Genomic DNA, 24,357 nt, shown 5'->3' with positions numbered 1-24,357 from the left:
TTGGAACTGTACCCCAGTGTGGAACCAACATCTTTTGCAGAGGGAAAGAAAGCAAGGGAGAAGTAGAAAATGTATGTGTGTAGTATCCACAAGACATCTATTATTGGTAACCAGTCACTCCACTACATTAATCGCAAAGGAACGGAAGAGACCAGATTAAATTTATGCACAATGTACTGGGTATCTTGAGTCTCAGAGCAATTAAGAGAAACAGAGTATGACTAAGATCACAACATAAATTTACTAATCCATATTGCAGGCAGAAAAGCGGAATTTAATTTATGACCCTACATTGTACATCATCACATTCTCTTAAATCCCTTCCATAAGGCTTTCTTTGGCAATTGTACAAAAAATGTTACAGCAAGTGGGAGTGCCATAGAATGCTTTATATGAGGTCTCTATAAGTGGAGTCATAAACCTATGCACTGGAGCAACACATATCCTTTAATCTGGCATGAATAAGGATTCAGATTGGAAATTGTGATATTAACTCTCTCAGATCCAGACTTCATTTAGACCCTTTGAAGTGTAAATGGAAGAAGATGTACTGGGAACGAGTGGGAAGCAAATAACGTAGCTGGAGTAATATCCTTCAGAGGTACAGGTTTATTTGAGAATCAAATGAGACAGAGCAGATCTTGACGAGCAACCTCTCGATAAATGAAAGGCATCTTTATATTGTTATAGGTTTGCTTTTCAACAGAAAGGAACCATCCAAGTATCGAGGGATTTTACTTGCCAATGATGGGATACCAGTTAACATGTTTGAGTAAAGTTTGTTTGTCCATGATTTTAACTGTTATTAATATATTTAAAATAAATAGGTTAATCCTGTTAAAATAGAGGACATGGGAATTTGATACAGATGCATGAAGCATTCATATGATATCACAAAGCACAACTTTCTGGCTATAATGTTTAATAAACCTCAGTGAGGATCTTGCCTTGTACAATATTGTAAAATGGACGATAGTCAGTTAGCAGCTTGTTTCACATGTCCATTGATATTTGCTTCCATTAAAGTCAAATTAAATAAAAATTACCACTGATGTAAAATGGGCTGCTGACTTGTTGTTACCCATTTTAGATTTTGTACAATGTCCTATCTATATGGTGAAAAACAATCCTGAATCAGACAGGAGTCTGTCTTGGGATTGGGAACTATTCTTCCTACTCCTGTCAATGGGAATGTATAAGCTTGTGGACAGCATGGTGATAACAGCACATTAGGTACTAGGTAGCAGAGAATCCCTGCTTCCTTTTTGTCCTTCCCTCACTGCATTCCATAAAACACCTGATCTTAGTAATACTACGCAGTGGAGATGCCAGAAATCTCCTTAATGTGAGGAGAAGAAGAAAAACCTGATGAGTTATTGTTGAACTATTGCTGTGTGCTTCATTGTGGCTGGATCAAGAGAACAGTTGGCAGAGAATGTGGCTGGAGATCACTTGTCTGTGTTCTTGGTTTCTCAACACATGGCTCACAGAGATGTAAACAGTGTGAGAAATGGGGGCGAGGTGTTGGTTCGTGGTTGATTCTGGCAATTGAGCGTTGCAATTATTAGTGCAGTAATTCATATTTGTCACAGCAATGTTCCATATGGAGATTTGAACTTGAGCAGAGGACAAGAAAAGGCTAAGTTTTCTCACAGGGAAGAAGAGGAAATAGTAGATACCCTACTGTCAAAGTAATATTTATGCTTTGGAAAAGGTTCACAGAAGAACAACAGAGATGGTTCTGCTTAGTTAGTGCTCTAATTTATGAGGAGAGATTCACAGTTGAACTTTTTTTCACTGTAGAAAAGAAGATTGAGGAAAACCTGTTCTATTCTTTAAGCTGCTGAAGGCTACAGCTACTAAAGATGCGAGTGGCTATATCAATTTGCCTGCAAATGTGGAATTAGCACAAAATTAAGAAATCTCAAACAATATTGGAAAATGTTTGTTTAAACTTCTCTCCAAGTAGTGAACATGTGAAGCAAGAATCTCAGTACAAGCATTGCAAAAAGCATGGGACAAAAATCTGTTAGGAATGGATTCAAAACTCTGGTGGTAAACATAGCCAATAATGACTGAATGCTCCCTGAACCATGTTATTTCTGATGCTATGGTGAATATTTATCAGAATATCAACATGATATTCCTTAGGAACATATGAAAACCAATGTTGATGAATGGAGGAGTAAAAATAAGTCAAAAATCTGGAGCTGCACTTAACGTCAGAAGATATGAGACCTTCTGAAATATGAAATACATTAGGCACAATGAGGTTATTACACATGTTCTATTGAAGGAGAGCTTGATCTCTTGTTGAGCTACCTGAGATATCTGTTATGTGAGAAGTGTCTACTAAATTTAAGTTTTTTCTGCTGCTTTTCTTCACAGAAGAAACATGGATTCAGCTATTTCTGAATTACATAAAACCGATTTTCTACCATCTACCACCCTTGGGTATGACTTTGAGGTGAATTTGGAGGTGATGGTGTTCCCATGCATCTGCTGCTTTTGACCTTCCAGGTCATTGGTTTAACTGGCTTTTCTGAAGAAGCCTTAGTGACTTTCTGCCCCATAGGTAGCACACGATATAGCCAAGGAACGCCCATGGTAGAGGGAACGGATATTTGAGCTGGTGGATGGAATGAAGATCATGTTTTATGTAACACCACACTTCAAGACCAATTACAATATGATTTTTGGTAGTTTGTAAATCTTATCAACTGACAAGAACGTTATCTTGATCTCATTTTTAAAATGAGTGTTCAGTATTTAAGAAAAGTAGAAATGTCTTGTCTTATAATAAAATACAGACCAATGTGGCCACATGCGGAATGTATCCAATAACTAAGCCAGTAAAGCTGCGAGCATCAGCACAACCCAGAGAATGATTTACAACCTTCTACTCATTCTCAATCATTCTTTGACCCTCCCATACTGAGAATTTGTAGTATAGTTCTTTAAGAGACGCATTCCATAACCCTTCATTTCTTGTATGTCACAGCACATTGACAGTTTTATCCAACAACAGATTGCAAGGATATAATATACAACTATCAAATGCATACCATGTCATGGTATCTTATTATTGTAACAAGTAGAAGTGACTAAAATATTTCTAAAGGTTTCATACAAGCATTTAGTTCTCCATTGCCTTGTTGGATGTGTTTTTACAGTTATGGTTAGCGCTTATGATGGCTGTTCTGTCAGGTGGGCATGTAAGAGGGACTTCCATAGTCTGTCACCTCAGCCAATATGCCTCCAGATTCTGTGGAAGGATTATGGAGTGAAGTTCAAAAACATTGATATATCTTCACCTGCTTAACTGTAAACAATCAAAACAAATCTGTCTTTTCCAGTAAATGAAAATAATAAGCAAGGCAAGCTTTGGCGTTTCTGCCAATGATAGGTGACAATCATGTAGTGAAAACGCTTACCTCACATGATTTAATGCAGTGAATCATTTCAGGGTGTGGGTACCAGTTAAGTCCCGCTGTACAAACAATATTCTGTGAAGAGAAAATAAAGCCAGAGTTGTCATAATTGCACTCAAATGAAGTTTGCTATCTGTTGTGGCGTCTGCCTTGATTATCCGAATATCTGCTGGTTGCTTTGTACATGGTGATTTACTGTACCAGTCTGTAGAGGAAAACAAGGTCACATGGATTTCTCAATGTCATGGTGACTCACCAACCAAACAAGGTTTAAGTGATGATTTGCTAAAGGCCTTTCACTTATGTCTTCCCCATGAGATACAGCACCATGTTAGCAGTCCCTGCCAGTCATAATTGAAGGTACATTTAATAGCTTGGTATGTGAGGTACTATCGTTAATATCTCAACAGGTCAAAATGTTGAATGTTAGAATTAAGTGTAGAATAGTGGTTACTTGGGAGTGATTACAAAGCATCGATCTCACCAGAGGCTTCAAGATGGTTTTACATTGACAACATTGGACAGCCGGAAGTGAACTTAATGGGAAGAATTTTCCCGTCAGCGAGCGGGAGTGGGGCCCACTTGCCGACACGTAAAATGATGTGTGGTGACGTCAGGCGGGTGTCCCGACGTCACCGCGTGTCATTTGGATTGCCAGTTTGGCGGGTGCGCAGCCGATGCGGCTGCACGCCTGCTGAACTGTCAAAGGCCTATTAAGGTCATTAACAAAGTAATTAAAGTTGTTAAGAATGCTGCCCGTCCAACCTTAAGGTTGGCGGACAGGTGAAGAGCCCAAGCAGCCTTAGCATTTTTCATTAAACCTCATCCATTGGCGGGATGAGGTTTCATGAAGGGTTTATTATTTAAAAGAAAAATTTTTGAAAAAATTAATGGACATGTCCCAGCTCATGTGACAGTTTCACATGAGGGGACATGTCTTTAAATTTTTTTTTCACCTTTATTAAATATTCCAAAACTTAAACTGATCTCCCTGAGGCACCTCTGTACCTCAGGAAGATTTCTGCACTTTTTTGCATGCATGTACGAAAGAGCGCTGACCCCGACTCAGGGAATCCCCCTCCCCCCAACCCCCCACCCCGTCTGCACAGGGAGCGCTCAGCGCTTCCGGGCGAGCGCCACGCTGGGTGGACCTTAATTGGCCCATGTAAAATGGCGGCGGGCTCGCGCCCACCCCCCGCACAACCCCCCCAATGGGGGGAAAGTTTTTCCCAATGTTTCTAAGGGAGCTCGGCAAGAAATGATTATAAGGCAGTCATCCTGTATTCCATGAAAAATGTTGTACTTATGTTCATTAGCTGAGCTCCTGAAATTAGACTTATTAATCTCTATTTTGTGATAAGTAATGTATGTTTTATTATTTTTATCAGTTTGGGGTCTGCAGTTAGTGGAGAAAATCTATAGTGAATAACTTGCATTATATTAAGAAATACACTAGCCCTCTAGAATTTTACCTGCTTATCTGACACCCTTAATTGTCTCTCGCTGTTAAATCTGCTGCTGTAAAATGGTTTAGAAAATTTCACATGATGATTTATGTAATAGGCAGTCATATCTGACCTTTTTCCAGTTGCTCTTAAGTGGATACTGCCTTCATGAACACTGTCCTGCATGTTCCTTTTTCAGCTTAAGGTTTATCTCAACATACCATTACTTCATTGGTGTGTGATATTATTACAGCAACAAAAGCTTGGCTGTTTTAACTCTATTCCTTTCACAAGCAGAAGTTGTTTGGAAAACATGCTTTTGTACAAGATGTCACCTCTTTTAAGATTCTGCTGCTTCACATCTTCAGAGATCATTCATTTGCTAATGTTGTGAATTGCGCAAGATGGTATCAATTTCCTCCATTAGCACAGAAATGCTACAGCTAGTGTCCACAAGATGTACCATCAAACTGAACCATTGACTGACCAAACCCTGAATAAAGCTTATTTCAGCATACATCTCTTCCAAGAGTTGAATGAAAATCAGGGTTCCTTGGTGTTGAAAAGTTCAGCATTTTACAGCAGTGATGAATTATGTGCTGCACAAGCATTTTTTATGCCCTTTGCATTTTTTTTTTTAGAAATGAGAAGTAATTTCCATCTTTGGAAATCCCATTTTCAATAGCTGATCAAATTCCCTTACTTTGGAAGTAAGAGTTTGGAGAAGTATTTGATTAGGCCTGGTATCAGACACATGGCTTGGGATGTATGCTATCATGCACCCAGTCCCATTGAGGCAAGCAGTATGTAAACTTCAAGCTACCTGCTCACTGACATGATTATAGTGTGGAGCCCAGCACAAAGCATGCTGCTGGCTGGCTGCATTGCTCAGCAGGGGGACCAGCAGTGTGCATGGCTAGCATGATGTAAAACTAGCCTGTCCCTCTTACTGGGAAGGTGCGCTTGGGCTACAGTAGCCTCGGAACAGCACCAGGAAGGCTTTGGTGGAAGGAAGAGTAGCAGAACAGAATGAAGGCTCCCAGGTACTCAGAGGTGGTGCTGGAGGCCTTAGTAAGTTCAGCGACCACATGCTTCTGATCAAGGTCAGTAAATACATCTTCAACCAGCAACCTTTCACCATGCTCAACGTATCACATCCCATCAGTAAACAGGGCTCATATTTGACATTCAGATGCTCAACCTCACCCTCATGGACCTCCCAATGCTGTCCGTCTCACACCCATTTCTTACAGCTTCCACATATCTCCAGCTATTAAAACATGACAGGTCCATCACCCAAACATATTGCAAAACACTCACTGACATTCACACGGGGGGTGGGGTGGAGGGTGGAGGGTGGGGGTGGGGTGGGGTGGTGGCATAGTGGTATTATCGCTGGATTGGCATTCCAGAGACCCAAGGTAATGCACTGGGGATCTGGGTTGGAATCCAACCACAGCACATGGTGAAATTTGAATTCAATAAAAACCTGGAATTAAAAGCCTGATGATGACCAGGAAACCACTGTCCATTGTTGTAAAATCCCATCTGGTTCACTAATGTCCTTTAGGGAAGGAAATATTACCTGGTCTGGCCTACATGTGACTCCAGACCCACAGGTTGACTCTTAAAATGCCCTCTGAACAAGGGAAATTGGGGATGTGCAATAAATGTTGGCCTAGCCAGCAATGCTCACATCCCATGAATGAATTAAAAAAAAACTCTTGCAGGACAAGGTCTTACATAGCATAAGGCACCAGCAGTAAGCCAACAGAGAACAGGCAGGCCTGCATCTCCTTGGCCCTATGGAGGAGAAAGTTCTCTCATGGGGCCAGCTGTGACTGAGGCCACTGCATCCTCCATCACTGTGAACATTCAGAATGACATTATGTTTGTACCCCATGTCCCTTCTCAAATCCCACTTTAACCTCATCCTGCTCTCTGGCATGAAGTGCAAGATGCAGATGGTGTGACCATGGACCTCTTGCTTTCCATCCCATCCCCTTCCCTTCCCCATCAGCAATGATATTGTGAGCATTGTTGCAAGGCCCATTTATTGCCCATCCCTAATTTCCCTTAACAATGGTGAGCCATTTTTTTGAACCACTTCTGTCCATCTGGTGCAGGTACACCCACTTTGTCATTAGGAAGGGAGTTCCAGGATTTTGACCCAGTGACACTGAAGAAATGATGATGTAGTTCCAATTCAGGATGGTATGTGGCTCGGGAGGGGAACTTGCAGGTGATTGTATTCCCATGCGTCTGCTGCCCTTGTCCTTCTAGGTGGTAGTGATGGTGAGTTTGGAAGGTGCTATTGAAGGAAGTCTGATGAGTTGCTGCAGTGCATCTTGTATATGGTACACACTGCTGCCATTGTGTGCCGATGGATGGGGTGTTGGTCAAGCGGGCTGCTTTATCCCAAACGGACAGTATCCTGATGAACTTTAATAGTGTTAGCCCTTTGCGATTGCAAAACATCTCCCAGTTGATATGTGGGAGCCACAGTGCCACGTGTATGCAGTCAATAGCACCCTGCAACACTGAAAATCCCACAAGCCTGATGAAGCACATGCTAACTCCAGGCCTCTCTCCTGGGAATGACATGTAGCTTACTGAATAAATTGACTTGATGTCACTTTGTGTACGAAGATCCTGAACACAAGGTTGGTCGATGATAACATATAATCTGAAATTTAGTTCCCTCAAATCTCCATTTTAAGAGAAAATATTTAACAAATTTTAAATGACTACAAATTGGTGGTGACTATCTGCTCCACTTATAAAGAAGTTGGCTGCAGAAACCTCCTCCTTAATGTGATCTTAGCAGTTTCTTTTTTCAATTCTTTCATGGGATGTGGGTGTTGCTAGCAAGGCCAGCATTCGTTGCTCATGCCAAATTGCCCTTGAACTGAGTGGCTTGCTGGGCCATTTCAGAGGGCAGTTAAGAGTCAACCACATTGCTGTGGGTCTGGAGTCACGTGTAGGTCAGATCAGGTAAGGATGGCAGATTTCCTTCCCGAAAGGGCATTAGTGAAACAGACGGGTTTTTATGGCAATCGATGATAGTTTCATGGTCACCGTTACTGACATCTTATTAATAAAAATTAAGTTTCACCTGCCATGGTGAAGTCTGAACCCAGAGCATCTGGGCTCCTGGATTACTGGTCCAGTGACGTTACCACTACGCCACCATCCCCCATATTCCCAAAAATACCTCACACCTACTTTCAGGGAACTTACTGGCCAGGATTTTACGGCCCCACCATGCGGCGTGTCTCCACCCCCTCCCCACCCCCCAGTGGATGCAGCGAGCCAGTTAAAATTCCATTCAGTTCGGCAGGTCCGTAATGTCCTACCGGGTGGGAGGAGCTGTAAAATCCTGGCCATTGTTCCCATTTGAAACCCACTGTGGTTCTTCCCTAATCGAATTTTTAAAGGCTTTGCGTGTTGAAGTATCAAACTTGGAAATCACCCAACCTTGTAGTGAGGAGTAATTGCAAGACCTTGTTTCTATTTAAATTATACTAAAATGCAGCTTTTTTTTTTCAATGAATTCCTATTTTATCAAGGGATGGCGTAATTGGAGATTAGTAGAAAGTCTGTACCTTCTTAAAAACACTGATGTAAATCGTTGAAGGACTTAAGGTCAATAAAAGAAATGGGTTCCAAAACAGTCCTTAGGGGGAGCCCTGGACCAAAAGGAGAGTTCATTGTCAATCAAGTTTATTATCTTCTAGCCTGCAGCGCATGCTTGAGATGGGGCATTACAGCATAATAACAGAAGCAAAGGATTTTCAGTACCATCTGTATTGTAGAATCATTGCCCTGTTCAAGGAAACAAATGCTTCTTTAAACTCACTGGTCTGTGCTTCACAGTTCAACAAATGGGATTAACTACAGCACTAGTCAGCTAGTCAGTAAGGAAATACAGAAATCCAGCAATTTATGCATAAATTGGTGACACAAATGCAGGTATGGTCTTGACGTCAGATTCAATTATGACGAGCTCCTTTTCACACGAGTTGCTTCAAATGCCTTTCATATGCAGCCTTATGTATCATTAAAATTGAGGTTGTAACACAAGTGGGCAGTAAAATCTTCTAAACTTATTCATTATTTTTATTACTTATAAGTTTTAAAAAATACATGGGATATGGGTGGTGCTGGGAAGGCCAGCACTTATTGCCGATCCCTAATTGCCCTTGAATATGATCGAGTGGCCTGCTATGTCATTTCAGAGGGTACTTAAGAGTTAAACGCATTGCTGTGGGTCTGGAGTCACAAAAAGACAAGACCAAATAAGGACAGCAGATTTCCTTCCCTAAAAGATATTAGAGAAGCAGCTGGGTTTTTCCAACAGTCCAATAGGTTCATGTCCACTATTGCTGATACTAGCTTTTTTACTCCTGATTTATTTAATGAATTGATTTTAAATTTCCTAGCTGCCATGATGGGATTTGGTATATTTTGTTCCCTGTCTGTATACAAGAGTTTCATATTATGTAGCCAAAAGGCTATCGCAATACAATTACTTTCTTGCTCCTTGACTGATACGTGTAAAAGACTTGCCAAGTATGTTTATTGAGCTGGTGGACACTCTTGTTCTGTTAACATGTTCACTGTCGTGCTTGCACAGAATCAATTCATTTTGGGGTTTGTGATGTCTTGCATGATGGGGAAGAGAGGAAAACGGTCTGTACTGCAGCCTGCTTACATATGCCTTCTCAATGTTTATTGACAAATGTCGAGTAAAGGGACATTTCCGGAATCCCTCACATCTCATGGTTTCTGGGCCAAGTGATTTGGCGCAGTGCACCAACTCATAAACTATACCTTAAAGTGCATGCTGTCTGAGTACCACAATCCTGCATAGAATGTACGAGGGAACAAAGAATTTTACTTTCTGAATGATAGCAAACAACTTGCTGCAACTCACTTGCCCAAGTGAACACACAAAGTCAGAAACTTTAAAAATTGACATCTGTCACAACTAGAATCTGACTATTGGATCAATGATTGGTTTCTGTGGTTTGATGGCACCAGGCAAGAAAAGGTAACCTTCAACTTTTGCCCATATCTATTTTATTAACTACACTTTTGCAATTTGCTAACAGATTTCCTAACAATGAATGAAGCATCTTCTGTCATTGCATTGCAGGTCTTTCATTATAGATCAAACAATAAACCTGTGCTTTGCTTATCTACAATCTATAATGTATGAAAGGTTGTTTGTTAACCATGTATTGTACTTTAAAAGTCTCTGTACCACAAAACATCAGCTTTGTTATTAAGTTCTTGACGATCTAAACAAAAAAACCCACCACTATTCAGTTGCTTCAGAAACTTCTATGCCCACATCCTCCTGTTATATGTATATGTATGTCTGCATATATCTGTGTGTATGTATATCTGTACATATACATCACAACCTAGATATCTCTCTCTCTCTCTCTCTCATTTCTAGATATAGATATATCTCTATATATCTAGTAATCCAACTAATGCCTGAGATCGTAAAAGTGTAAGACACCAATATCCACATTTTTTCAAGAATCCTCCCTAAACCCACATTACTGTCACTTTATCCCATTACTTCAATCATCTGCCAATAATGTAAGTTTGCATTATTGGGATGCGTTGTATTTTGTTAAAAAAAAAAGCAGGTAATTCAAGTGAGGCTGGTAGATGTGTCTGCAGAAAATGTAGACAGCACTCGTTGGCTAATTCCATTTGCCAGATGATCCAGTCAAACATGCTTATTTATTTATTTAGCAAACACAAATCCCCGAAGCCAAGCGTCAGCCTCCTTATTTGCTGTGTTTAAGGTGATTAGTCCACCATTTAGTCTTAGAGAGGACAATCCTCGGTAATGTGCAACATTGTTTGTGTCTCTCCACAAATACATAAGGGGCTTGTGCTGAGGCCCCAGCAGTGGAAGTTGACTGTACAGAGGCCCTAGTTGTCCTAAACTTATTTAGCAAGGACCACTCTCACCACGATAGTTCAAAGCCTGCCATTTGATAGAAGAGGTTTGTTACAAGGGACTTGTTAGTGATTTCCTGTGTTTCCCATTCCTTGATCCCAAAGGATGCCTGTTGGTGGATCTTGCTCAGGAAGGTTGCTTCATATGAGGCACTGAGATGGAAGGCGGGTTGAACAGATCATCATGGAGTGGTAAGTGAAGAGCAGCATGGATGGTTTTAACCAGCTTATGGGTTTTCATCAGTCAGCGGATGTTTGGGGGAGTGATGTTTGTGAGGACAGGAAGCCAGGGGAGCAGTGTTTCGCAAAGGGTTCTAGTTATGATGCACATTGTTGTGTCCAATTGAGTGTCCACAAGATGCATGTGTGTGTGATAACCTTTTTCAGATGGACGCACAGTATACTGCTGCAGAGCATGATAGGGCAAATGTTGTGTTGTGATGATATCTGTTGTGCTACCCAAGCTCTGGACCGCACTCTTAATGAAAATGTTACAAAGTTGACAGACTACTGCAGCACATGGCATCTCATGCTGAATCCCTCCAAAACCACATCCAGAGCTTTCCACCTCCACAATGCCAGTGCCAAAACAACAATTGCATATTTACATGGATGGCCAGAGTCTAAAGCATAATCCCAACCCAACATACTTGGGAATGACTCTTATTAGGACCTTATGCTTCCGAGAACGTCTGAAGAAAACAGCAGCAAAAGTCAAAACCAGAAACAATCTACTAACCAAACTTACTGGATCTATATGGGCACTACTGTCACAACATTCCAGAATCAAACCTGCTGAAACCCTGCTTCTCATAGAAGCCTGAATGTTTACAACAAAGCTAGAGTGGGATTCAACCTAATGCAGAGTGAAGATTTGTTCTGCTGTACCCACTAGACCATATAACCTGCTGGTATGTTCACAACAATGCTTTTCCCATTGTCTTGGATATAGCTCACTGTGCATTATTTTCATGTTATCACTTGAGGCCCATTGAAAGGGGTCAAGTCTGCCAGACTCTTGGAGCAAATTATCTTTTGGTTTTACCCCTTCTCCCAGTGGTTGTCAGTGTTTTAAAATATGGCATTGTCATGTTGACAGCTCTTCGTAAAACACTTTCCACCATTTGTTATACACAGAGGAGATAGCAATGGCGATCAGCAATGCAATTACTTTATTGCATCCACTTGGCAGTATTTTTTTTATTTTTTACTATCAGGAAGTATAATGCTTTGATAAAGTTTGCACTAAAATTTGCAATAAAAGCGTCAGCTTCTACAATGCGAATACTGTCCAATATGTTGGGCTTGCTGACCAAGAATTGTGCTGTTTGAAAATTAGGCAAAATCGTTTCACAAAAAGCAGTTTGATTAACATTATTTTCAACCAACCTTTGCCTTTGGAGGACTCATCCAGTACTTCACATCATCTGAGGTCATGTTGCTAGGTAAAATGACAGTGTCATTTTGATGTGACAAACAGGAAGGAGTACATTCTGCACCTGAAAGGAACCAAACAATGTTTTTTAATGACAACCTACTTATTTCTGTGCTATCCTGATTTCTGTATTTTTCTTTCTGTAATTTTGTGAATGCTTTTCATATACAAGTCTGGGAGATAGGAGCAACACTCATTGAAATATTGTTAAAATAAAATGGTGTAAGATTGTGCTTTCCTATATTAGCATACTAATGGATTAACATCTGACAGCTATTTTAACAAAGGTTCTAACTGGTGTATTTTTAGCAGTCACATGTATTTGTGAAAAATCTAGCAAGAGGCTTTTCTTACAGGCACAAATGTACCCATATGTGAACATCATATGTTGCAATGTTCACTGAAAAGTTTCTTTGAGTGAGCACATTGAAAGACTTCATCAGGAAGAATTACAGTTGGAACGCTAAAATACTTCCATCTTCAGATGGTATATTTCTGGTCAAAGTATAACAAGGTAGTCATGCTGAAAAGGAGTCCAAGCATTTTTATGTGGAACTACGAATAATGGTTGACTTAGTAGGTTATATGTAGGCTAACTATAGCTCAACAGGGGCATGTTCTCAGGTGGTTCCTATTAAATTGCTCCCTATTTAAAACTCTGCACCTTATCTGGCATGACTACCTTGCGGGGATGACTGAGTTCAATTATGTCCGACAACTGAATTAGCATCGACAGAGAAACAGTTATTAACCTCAGCACGCTGTTTCAGCTGTGCTTGCCAATTAATCACCTTTGCATAATCCGACTCAGTAACTTGTTCAGCCAGTGCCCCTGATGATGTATTCAACAAAAGTGTATAGAAGAATATTATTTCATAATTCTTTCTAATTTTTGTTTTGAAATAGTTATAGGCTCTCTCTGTTTCAATTTAAGAGCTCCCAGTAGATGCACTAATCGGATAAGATGGCTGCACCATGCTCTGCATTCCAATCTTATAGAGTTTGCAACCCAAGCCTGCAATATGGTCAGTTTATGATGGACGTTGTGGCCAACGCAAAGCAGCTGTGCTAACTTAAGTAGAGTGTGTGTTAGTGAACTTTGCTTGTCATTGTATCTGTTTAACTCTAATCTTCCATATCACCGAGCTCAGTCATACTAAGAAATCTTGACCTGAAAAGATGTCATTAATTTAATTCTAATAATAAAATTTAAAAAAAAACAAAAGGAGAAAAGAAAATGAGAGAAAATGGAATTTTAATTCTTTGACTTCTAAAATAAGTACTGGTAATGACACTTTCTCAATCAATGCTTGAATGCGATAGGTATTTTGGTGCATTATGCATATTTTATTGTAAAAATAATTTTAAAAATGCATAACTTTTGGATTCATTAATTATTTTCTGCCTAAAGCAACATCTGTAATAAATTTCTGCAAGGCAGACTGTTGCAGTGGAATTCCTTCACGTACTGACAACACGTACTACATTCCATGGATCCCAGCAGTTCCATAATTGATGGGGCAAAGATATTTAAGCACTATGGATAGCTCCACAATTCCTAACTCACACACTGATCTATCTGTCTGTCTCTCTCTTTTTCTTTCTCTCTCCTCCTTTCTCCTTAACTAATCAGACATCAGTCATGCCTGGATAAACAGCAGAGACAGGGTTGCCCTCAAACTCACCAATGTATTTTGTACTAATTAATTTTAAACCTTTAGAGAGTATGTACTCCACTGGCTTAAGCATCAAATGATCAAGGCAGCTCCATTGGGGCTGAGTGTTTAACAGAGCAGGGTGCCATTTATTTCAGGATTTGCGGGTTGCACAGTGCCTTTTTCGAAAACAAACCAGAGGTCTGTCAAGGGCTTTTTTTATATCGCACCCACTGTGCAGGCAGAGCTGAAGAGCAGGCAATCAATGGACAGATTCACTCGTCTGAGAGCATAGAGGGCCATGGCTGCATTTGCAGCAGTAGAACGTAATTATCCAAATGCTAGAAATTAGATTTTAGATGTTGAAGCTAATTTTTTTTTAAAATGAGGTTTTGATCTATAATGAAAGGTTATTCCAAGGTCGGGATGTGGAAGGTCATGTTATGAACTGGCCAAAAGTCAGCATAGTAACTTTGTACTCAAGCCCTTGCATGCTCATAGTGGGAGGTATGTTGTGGAGGTAGTTGATTATAATGTTCCAATAAGCCAGATTGGCATTCACTGACACCTTCATATCTTTTCTCACTCAAATAATATTTTAATGGCAGAGGCAGGCACTGACATTAAACCCTGCTTATGATGACTGGAATTCCTCAGGCCTTGTTTTAATTTTTTTTTTAAATAATAAATTTTATGCAACTTGACTTTAAACTCAATGGTATTTCTAGCCATTCCTGTTGCACTTAAAACCTTCCAACTCAGCCCTGACCTCTCTGTACTCAGACTGTTTTTTCTAAAACAACATTTCACCAGAAAATTACTGGTTGACAGGTTTTCAATTTTCTTAAATTGGGTCAAAGGTTTATTTGGAAAGGAATGCTACAACTTTAATACGTGGCACAGAACAGGAAATTTGGAGCGAAAACTTTTGTTTACAATCACCAAGGCTTGATTTTTTTTCCACATAGTGTGCTCTGTAATTATGCAAAGTTTCTGGAGATTATTTTTGAAATCAAATAAAATATATGATACAATCAGGAGTAAAATTTCAGCAATTGTTTTTTCCCATATTGAGGCAGGGCTAGGTGTAGTGATGCAGAAATGTTACCTGAGAAACACTGTGAATAATGCCCAATGCATGCCAGTTGTAAGAATAATGGATCAGTGTCCTCTTTCATATTGGGCTGCAGTTAAATTCACATCAGGTATCAAACCTTACTTTCTCTTCAATCCACTCTCCCTGCATTGTCCCTGGCTGATACAAGTAGGTTAATGTCCTCAGCTCTATATACAAACTACTATAGGGAAGATCAGCCCAAGATAATTTGTGTCTTGACCTTTTTTTTGTTTCCTCTCCTTTCCCAGTGGAAAGCTTCCCCACTTCCCAATGGAAAGTATTTGGCCTCCTTATCTCTGCTTGACGACTTAACAAGACTTGGAAATCTGTTATGTGAGAAATTGCAAGCACAAACTTATATCCTACCTATATCTATGCTGTGGCAATGCTAATGTGCTTTGCCATTATGTCACCTCAGCCTTTTTAATTATAGAAAATCAAGAATTGTGATCTTAGTAAAGCTATTCAGCATAATAAATTAGGAATAAATTTCAGAGCTCTACAAATTTCAATATACAATTTAGAATACAGTTGCATCCCCTCCACCCTTTTCTGCCCCAGCTCCTCCAAAAGGTGTTGAATCTTGCTGGACTTTGGTTCTTGGTGATTTAGCAGCCTGTATTGTGACTATGCTTCTTATGTGAGACTAAACTGTGGACCCCAAAATAGATGAATGTTCTGGTGGACTCCTGGGAGTCCTTTGGAATGGTTGAAAACTTGGGAACGTTATGTCCTGGCATCGTGCTGCATTTCCTGAGATGATCCTGTTGGGAGCAGAGCCTTTTCCCACCCCTACAAGACCACTTGATGTGCAGGAGATTGTGGGTCGGGAAACAGGAACTCAGTAAACCCAACTTCTAGGTCCTCAGGTGGATCCTGTGCATGATTGGCATAAGGAGGCTGTGTGTCAGCAGCCTGATAGAAGTGAGGGTTAGTTGAAAGTTCAGGCCCAGATTGGGGCCTGGACCCCTAAGATCCAGTTGAGGCAGTCCCTTTTTAAGAGAGGTGGGTCAGGGAGGGGATGGGACACGAACGGTTTGAGGGTGCCCAGATTAGTATTTCCAGGAAGAGACATCCTGGTACTTCTCAAACCTCCATCAACCCCTCCCATCCCACCTCTCACACCTAGTGGTCAGCAACTGCTAATGTTTCTGGGATCTTCAGCAGGCAAAGCCATAGATATAGCCCAAATAGCCAAAAACACACTAATGCAGATCCTCATCTTCCAGCCACTCCCCCACTGCACCCCCCACCCCCCGCCCCCAACTAAATGGCAGGATCATTGATCAGAAACCGTGATCAGAATTTCATGGTTGGGGTGAAGCCACCATAACTACTGACATGTCTCAGCCAGTAAACTTGGGCAGGCATCCATGTCGATTTCTCAAAAGGAATAACTATACAGCTAAAACCAGCTTCACACCAAGTAATGTATTACCCAATAAGCCATCAAGAAAACTCATAACCCTGATATTTCAGTGGATACAGCTCGTGAAATTATATTCCAATGAAAGAAATGCACTGCTTTTAATGGGAAGCTAGATAAACATAATAGAGAGAAAAGAATACAAGATTATGCAGAAAGGGTTAGATAAAGAGGACTGGGCATGGGTGGAGCATAAATATTGGCATGGATTAGCTAGCTCAAATGGCCTGTTTCTTTGTAAGTCTATGTAATTCTACCCAACTCCTGAGTTTGAACATTCCCGTAACACCATTCTTTCACTGTGTTACCTATGCCATAGCCATCTTTGCAGCTCAGTCTAATTTGACTGTTGAGACGATGAGGTTGTGGGCAATCCCCCTTCATTGAGCTGCAGATCTGTAGTGAGCCATTCCATGTTCCATCCTTCCTGCAGCGAATCAAGTTATTGATAGGTTCCTAGAAAACATTACATGGCCACATCTTTAATGATGTAAATTTACACACACAAATCTTATGACCAGCAACCAACAGTAAACCAATAGTTTGCACTCAAGCTGCTTTTACAGGTTTGAGTTTTACTATTTTACTGCACTTACAGCAAGGATGTCCATGCTTTCATCTCAGGAGTCTCTTTGAGTCTCAGGAGCCACATTGGGAAGACCTAAGCCATGGGCTTGGGGCCCCTACCTGCAAACTCTGTTCTTTCATCGCTTTTTCCACTGTCTCTGCTTAAAGCCAAGTGTTTACAACCTTACCATCTTATCTGCCCCTGAACAGAGCTTCTGATCCTCATATTCTTTCCATCACTTTGACCGCCTACTGCCAGGTTCGTAACTGCTCCTCTTTGGCCCTGCCTATCTGCTTTTGAAGCCCTTGTCCATATTTGTGTAACCTCCAGAGTTGGCTTTTCCAGTGTTCTCCTGGCTGACCTCCCATCCTTTGTTCTGCCTCATCCACAGGTGCGCTGCCAGATCCTAGCTGGCACTAAGACCGCTCCCCCATCATCCCTGTGATCATTGACTTGCATTGGTTCCAGGTTCTCCAATTGGAAGTTCTCATCCTTATGTTCTAATCCCTCATGACCTCGTTCCTCCCTCTCTCTGTAACCTCATACAATTCTCCACAAATTCTAATTCCTCCAACTCTGGCCTCTTCTGCACTTCCCCACTTCCTTCAACAACCTCTGATGCTGTGTTTTCAGCCATCTAAGGATTAAGCTGTGGAGTGCCAATCCTACAACTCTCTCCCTCTCCCACTCTCTCTCTCTATCTTTCTCCCTCCTAAGACCCTGCTTAAAACTTACCTCTTTGGTCCGAGTTTTGATTAGCTCCCCTAGTACATTTCCTTTTTTGGTTGATGTTGGTTTTTAATTTGATTGTGCTTCCCTAAAGCACCATAGGGCATTTTTCTACATTAAAAGCTTGGAGTGCAATTTCTTGTTTTTGTAACACCTCAATCTATGGATGAAGATCTTTTTTCCCTGAACATCCGTTCTTCAATTCTTAATATTACATACTATGTAGTGTCATGAAGCTATCATATTTTTCATAATATTATTGTGAGGTATTGTAAAGTAGGCTTACGTTTGTGTATGTGTGGATGGTTATGTCTGTGTGGCTGATTTAGTTAAACTAGAGACTCATAGAATGCAAGGTTAAAATTATCGAAAGAGTTAGATGTAAAAGGGCATGTAAAATGAACTAAATGTGAACTGGATTAAAGTCTCAGCAGAAAGGGTGTGAATGAAATTTGCATTTTAAGATAAGTGGAGAGGTGTTTGGTTTTCAAAGAGACATGGTAGGATGTTTACAACGAACAAGATAAATAAGGCAGGTTATTATGTTGATTTTTCCCAAAAGTGCTGGCCATAATGACAACATAAAGGAGTTTTATATTAGGGGAAAAGTAAATTCTAAAGACATGTGGGAACAATGGGATTTACAGATTAAAGGGGAAGAAATATATTTAAAGAAGGATTGGGGGACTATGAGTGTGGCCATGTAATATGTGAAACAAACTTGGGGAAAAAAGCCTCTAGCCATTTTGCAGAAATCTGCTGTTCCAGTAACCAAAGTTGTGTTAAAAGCCTTTGAAATTCCACTGCTGAGTGGGTGCTTGTGGTAACCTTGCTGTATTGCCTATATAAATTTAAAATCTGTTTGGATTGTTGCCTTAAAGGGGATGTGTAGTTGGGAGTCTGGTTAACTAGGAATTTTGGGAATTATAATATTGAGTAACTGTGTAATTGCAATCTAGTGTATGTGTTTTATTCTCTTCTTTTGTTAATAAATGTTTTAATTTAATTTTTTAAATCTCTAAAGGTGTTAGTGAACTCATTACTTCTGAATTTAGTGCACAAACCTTCTCGTAATAAACACAAATTACAAAGCTGTTGTGATAGCATGGCCAAGTTTCTCTTGTGGATTTGGTCAGCCTGGGAAATACCATCTGCTGTCACATAACAGTAGTATAATACTGTGATATCAGCTAATGTTACAAACAGATCTCCAAGACTTTCCTCTTAGTGAGTCAGATGGATTGGCTTTGACTGCCTTCAGTTGGCATTAAGACGGCAGTAATGGCCTCAAACTGGGTTCTGACAAAAGATCACAACTTTAATATGAAGTTTTCTTCTTGCTCCACAGATTCTGCCAGGCCTGCTGGGTATTAACAGAATTTTATGTTTTTATTTCAAAACGGGTTTGGTGGTTTTACTGCTTGGTTCTGTTGCCAGCTCCATTTTGAAAGGGTCCTACTGCTGGGTGCCCAAAGCAGTGCCTGTTTCAGGTGATAGTCCCTTTTTAATCTGAAAGTTGAGGCCCTGTGACGTAAAGAGGACCCTGATTGCCATCTTTGCCATTAACTTGCAGAAGCCTGTGCATCAGTTTTATGGGCGATGGAGCTGAAGTGTCCCACTAAAGAGAGCAGGTGAATTAATTTTGTGGGACCCACAGCACTGGTGTACTCGTTTTCCAGGGCTCTCAGAAATAAAATCGGCTGGTGCCACCCCAAGACTTTTACCCTCTGTGATTGTGCACACGTCACCCTTCACCCGTCCTGAGCTTGCCTCACTGATGGTAACCCTAGCTGACCTTGAGGCCTCAATCCAGTCAGCTACCTACTTGATGTCTGCAGCTCGCTTGCCGGATTTAAACAAGGCTGGGAGCATTAAGTGACTGGCTTTCTTTATTTTTAAAAGACTGTTCTGCATCTTAACAAAGTGTGACATCCAGGCACACAGACGCAATGTCAAAATATACAGCAGGTTGTTTTTTTAATCTTGCGATTCAGCATTTTCAGTGTGGCAATCTATGAAATTGAAGCACACAGAAAAACTTGGCTGCCTGAATTCCTGATAAATGCTCCGAAGGTGGTGCTCTGCGCTGGAAGTGCTAAATCGTAAAATTTACCCCTTAGTGTTACCTAAGATGTCACTTCCCTCCACTTGAAATAAAATCATCCCACTGATTGGACTGCTTCATCGCCGTTGTGGAAAGCATTGGAAAACAGGGGAAGCCTAAAGGGAGCTGGAAGCTCCCAATGTAGGAAAACCCTCATTAACCACATCTCTATTAACTGGTGTCCATCTGTACTGAAAACTGTTTGCACTGCACATTATAAAGTTTCAGACAGTGATGTGAGTCAGTCTGCTGAGAGAAACCCTCATAAAACAGGAAGAAAATCCTTGTAAAGATTTTTGTGAGGCAAAATTAGCGAGTAAGTGTTCCTTGCTCCAAACAGGCAGCAATGTTTCTCCTTTCTAGTTTTCCTACTTGAAAGCTAATTTTCTAACTTTCCTCACATAAAGCATTTGTAATCCTCATTACTTACAGTCTGATTGTTGGCATCGCTGCAGTTTATCCAGCAAGCACTGTTGAACTGGAAGCCATTTGTACACTGGTAAAACCCATGAAACTTTGCTGGGACTGCCTCACACATAACAGGAATGCACACTCCCTGCTGCCAGCTCCCATCCTCTGTGCACCTTGTCTTGAAGTTCCTCCTTTAAAATTAAGGTATGAAATTAGAAACTGATTATACTGAAGAGTTAGCTGTGTCAAGATCTCTGCTAAAAACCCATAGATAAGGACTTTTTCTGAAACTTATAAAGGAGATCTTGATAGCTTGCTTCAGTGTTTCCTCACGGAATAACACATACAGTACATATATGCTGATTTTAACACATCCTGAAGTTCTTCATACTGTGGAGGCATGGGGAGCAGAGAGGGGGAGGAGAGAGCACACACCAAGCAGAAGAGTTTGGAGAGATGATTGATACAATATTGCAGCTTTCAAACAGCATTTTTGAAAATAATTAGAGATGTAGCAAGGTTTAGGAAAAGAATTGCAGGTGCAGTGTGCATCTGCCACCAATGAGAGAGCAGAGGAAAGGGGGAAACATACAATCAGCCAGTATCCGAGGATGGAGAGTTTGAGTTGAGCACAGGCAGGGTGAAAGAAAGTGGAGAATTAAGAAGCTCATGGAAAAAAATCAATTCAGTGTGGAGATTACAAGAAGTCTAGTTTTCCACATAATGAGGATGCAGGTCTCCGGGATTAAGTTACAATCTTTTCTCCTCCAAACTGCATATATATATTTGAATAACATGCACTATATGGATCTATTTGCATTCATTACCAGAATTTTGAATTATTTAACATAAACAGAAGGAATGTCCACAATGATTATAAAGTTTCAAATTGAATGATTTAAATTGACACATGCTTTCTGTGTACAACATATTTCAATACTGAACTTCTAGTTTCCTAACTGCAGCAAAAACACAGTTACAGACTGTATAGCAGGATGAAAAATAGCTGAATCAAATTACAGTCCTAAAGCAGAATCTTTAGTGAATTAAGAGTTCACAATTATTAAGAAAGTACAAGGTTAGAGTGCTGTCTATTAGTATGCAAGACCACTTTCACATAGTCTGAGTTGTACTGTTCTAACATTTCATTTTTTTTTCTTTAATGTTAGTTTAAGTTGTTTGATTTTTGTAGCTGAAAATGATATTTCTTGCATAATTTATGCAATAATTCCCCTTAAAATCTGGCAAAAGTGCCCAGCATTGTTCCCTTTCTTGTCAAATCTAATAAGCATGGATCTTGACAGTAAGTGATCCTGCCTGACAAGTGCTTGGTTGGTCATCCTAGTCAGTCTGTTCCCAAAGGGCAGTAGTTAGATAATGAGGACTATTGATTTTTTTAGAAATGCATTTCTGTGAACCAAACAAAATTAAAATTGCATTCAGCTCATTTTTAAAAAAGGCCTGCTGAGTTAACTGCTTGATAGTTTATCTCACTTTCCGTCATTTGTCCTGTGTTTGGCTATGAGAGTGTGTGAATGACTCAGCTGCCTTGCCTCTGCCATTAATAGTTAGCTACAAGGGAGTGCTGTTGGGAGTGATTCTGCCTGAGCTCAGAAGTGAAAATATCTCCCTCGCTGAGGGACAGGACAGCTGAGATTAGAAAGTCACACGTGGAGAAAGAAAGTCCACATCCTAGCAACTCTGTCCCATTGGACAAAGAGTATGAGCTCGAATACACTGAGTAACTCGGTCACCCATAATGTTTTTACATTTATATTTTGGCTTGTGGGAGAACACTATCCATTTGCTGGTTGCTTGCACTGAGATTGCTACAATTGGTTCCCTTATTCCCACAGAAAAATTCCTTGAACTGCAGAAACATAAGTGTAGGTTAATTAGGAGTAACCCTTGGGAGAGCAATACACACTCATCAGCTCCTTATATTTTCACTGGTATAACTGGTTCCCTTAATGCTGTGTCAGAATCACAGAGCCATGAAAATATAAACATAGTGAAGCAGCATGTTCAAATTCTCGCGATCAGGACGAAGGAAGTTACAAATGTAAAACACAATTATTTCAACCATAGCAGAAATGGGAAAATAAATGGAAGTTTCATGCATCCAAAATGCAATTCAATAGCAGATGGTTTGAGTGGGCTCAAAGGAAAGTTCATGATGTTTTTCCCCATGTTCAAGCATTATTTTTTGCCAGAGCTGTATACGCAAGTACACAGAAGGAAATATTTCTCTCCCATCCTCACCCTTTTTATTTTGCTCTTTGCAAACATGCATGAATCTACTCCATAGCTTGGTAGCAAGTATTCAGATTGAGGTAACTTAGATTTAAAAATTTGTTCATTCCTGTGCACTATTTAAGGAAGAATTCCTATGTTGTAATTTCTATGCAGTTTAGTGTAATTCTCTGTCTGTAGTCTACCTGCCTCCTTAACTGGAGAAAGTGCATGCTATAGGGAAATAATGAGGGGCAAATTACTTCCCTGCAGACGAATTCAAAAAAGCTGATTCATATATAATATTGACAGTGTTTTGTTGTGATGTTATTGACTGAGGAATATTGGCCAGTGAGTAATGGGATCTCCATGCACTTCAAAACCTAGGGATAATTCTGCGATCCTGTGGTTCTGGGTAAGGCTGCAACATTGTAGTCTGCTTCTCTCTGTGGTTGTGGCTTCCCAGTGAGATTGCAGAATTACCCCAAGTATCACATTAAAGTCCACCTAAAACAGAGCGGGCGGGTTAGGGTCTTAACTAGAACACCTCATCGCAAGGAAAAATCCATGCGGGGTTTGAGTGTGACCTTATTATCAACTTGTTTTTCTACACAGAACAAGTGTCAAGAATACTTTGTAAAGAGCACAAAAGGCAGTTACAATTCTTTTTAGAAAATATCAAATGCCACAGCCATAGACTAAGGGGATGGAGAAAGAGCCTTTCAATCCAATGGGGGAAAATGAATCACCTTGATTTTTTATTTAAAACTATCTATCACTTTTGTTCCTTCCGTGCATTTACTTAATATTCATACGGTTTTAGAAATGCTTGCCGTGACTAGAAGTTAATCAGTGCTAACCAGCTGACATCAGTCAGCCAGTTCCCTATGGATTCATTTCTCTCCATTGTGCACTCAGTCTATTAGCATGCAGAATTAATTTTAATATTTGAAAGAAGGGAAACAATAGTTTTGTCTTCAATGTTTACAGCAAAGAGAACCTGTGCTTAGTTACTGGTTGCAAAACGTGTTGTTCATTGCTGCTCTTTGTAGCTCGACACATTTAATAAGCTAGCAGTGCTTCCCAGACCAGTGGCTGATATTAATTAAAACACAACTTAGCATCAAAGAAGTTATTGCTGATAACACATGCCAAATAAGGTAACGTCATTTTTGTCTGGCATCTAACTGCTAAAAACAATGCGATTTCCCTGTACATGTTTTCAACATTACAGCACTGGGCATTACATTTAACATGCAAGCAAATGTTTTTCTGCATTCTTGTGGTGCAACATTAAAGGAAAAGTCTAATTATTTGTTATTTCATAACTCCTACACCTTTAACCAATTTCTAAACTGTAAACAGTATCATGGGAATCCGTTCTGTAGATATAAAAAAAATAATATTGTCATAGAACAGGCTTCAATCCCACGGGGGCGGGTGGGGGGGGGGGGGGGGGGGGGGATAAAATTCATCTTGCGCTGTCATGCAAAACTGGCAATAGTAGGTCACAACCCAATTTTGACATTTACGCTGATTTTTCTTTCCTTTTGTCCCATTGGATGTTGATGGAAAAGAAAATCAGCCTGGCGTGCCAAAATAGGCCATCAATTCGCTATTGCCCATTTTGCGCAACCGCCCCAGACAAATTTTATGCTTAACAGTGGCTCTGTTGGAGTTTGGCTTGGCTGATCTTTTCATACCTAGAATCAACAGAAACATTTACCATGTGATACCCTGCAGCGTGCACCCCACCACCCCCAGCCCCGCCCAACATCGCCACCCCTCCCACCAAAAGCAGCAACAATCCAGTGCTTGAGAC

The 24,357-nt window shown here is 40.4% G+C and overlaps 1 protein-coding gene across 2 annotated transcripts in view; it reads right to left on the bottom strand.

The window, feature by feature from the left end:
• pappaa (pregnancy-associated plasma protein A, pappalysin 1a) overlaps positions 1-24,357 on the bottom strand; it is a 314,646-nt gene that overhangs the window by 79,488 nt on the left and 210,801 nt on the right. For both annotated transcript variants that reach the window (XM_078550327.1, XM_078550328.1), the window contains exons 17-20: positions 20,323-20,494; positions 16,800-16,947; positions 12,248-12,357; positions 3,435-3,506 (exon numbers count right to left, since the gene is read on the bottom strand). In XM_078550327.1, the coding sequence (XP_078406453.1) occupies positions 3,435-3,506; positions 12,248-12,357; positions 16,800-16,947; positions 20,323-20,494 (502 nt within the window). The remainder of the gene's footprint in view (positions 1-3,434; positions 3,507-12,247; positions 12,358-16,799; positions 16,948-20,322; positions 20,495-24,357) is intronic.

The sequence above is a fragment of the Cetorhinus maximus genome, chromosome 10, assembly GCF_964194155.1.
Source record: "Cetorhinus maximus chromosome 10, sCetMax3.hap1.1, whole genome shotgun sequence".
In the NCBI taxonomy this organism is placed as follows: Eukaryota; Metazoa; Chordata; class Chondrichthyes; order Lamniformes; family Cetorhinidae; genus Cetorhinus; species Cetorhinus maximus.
The sequence above is the reverse complement of the archived record's forward strand: the minus strand, read 5'-3'. Positions and strand labels throughout refer to the sequence as shown.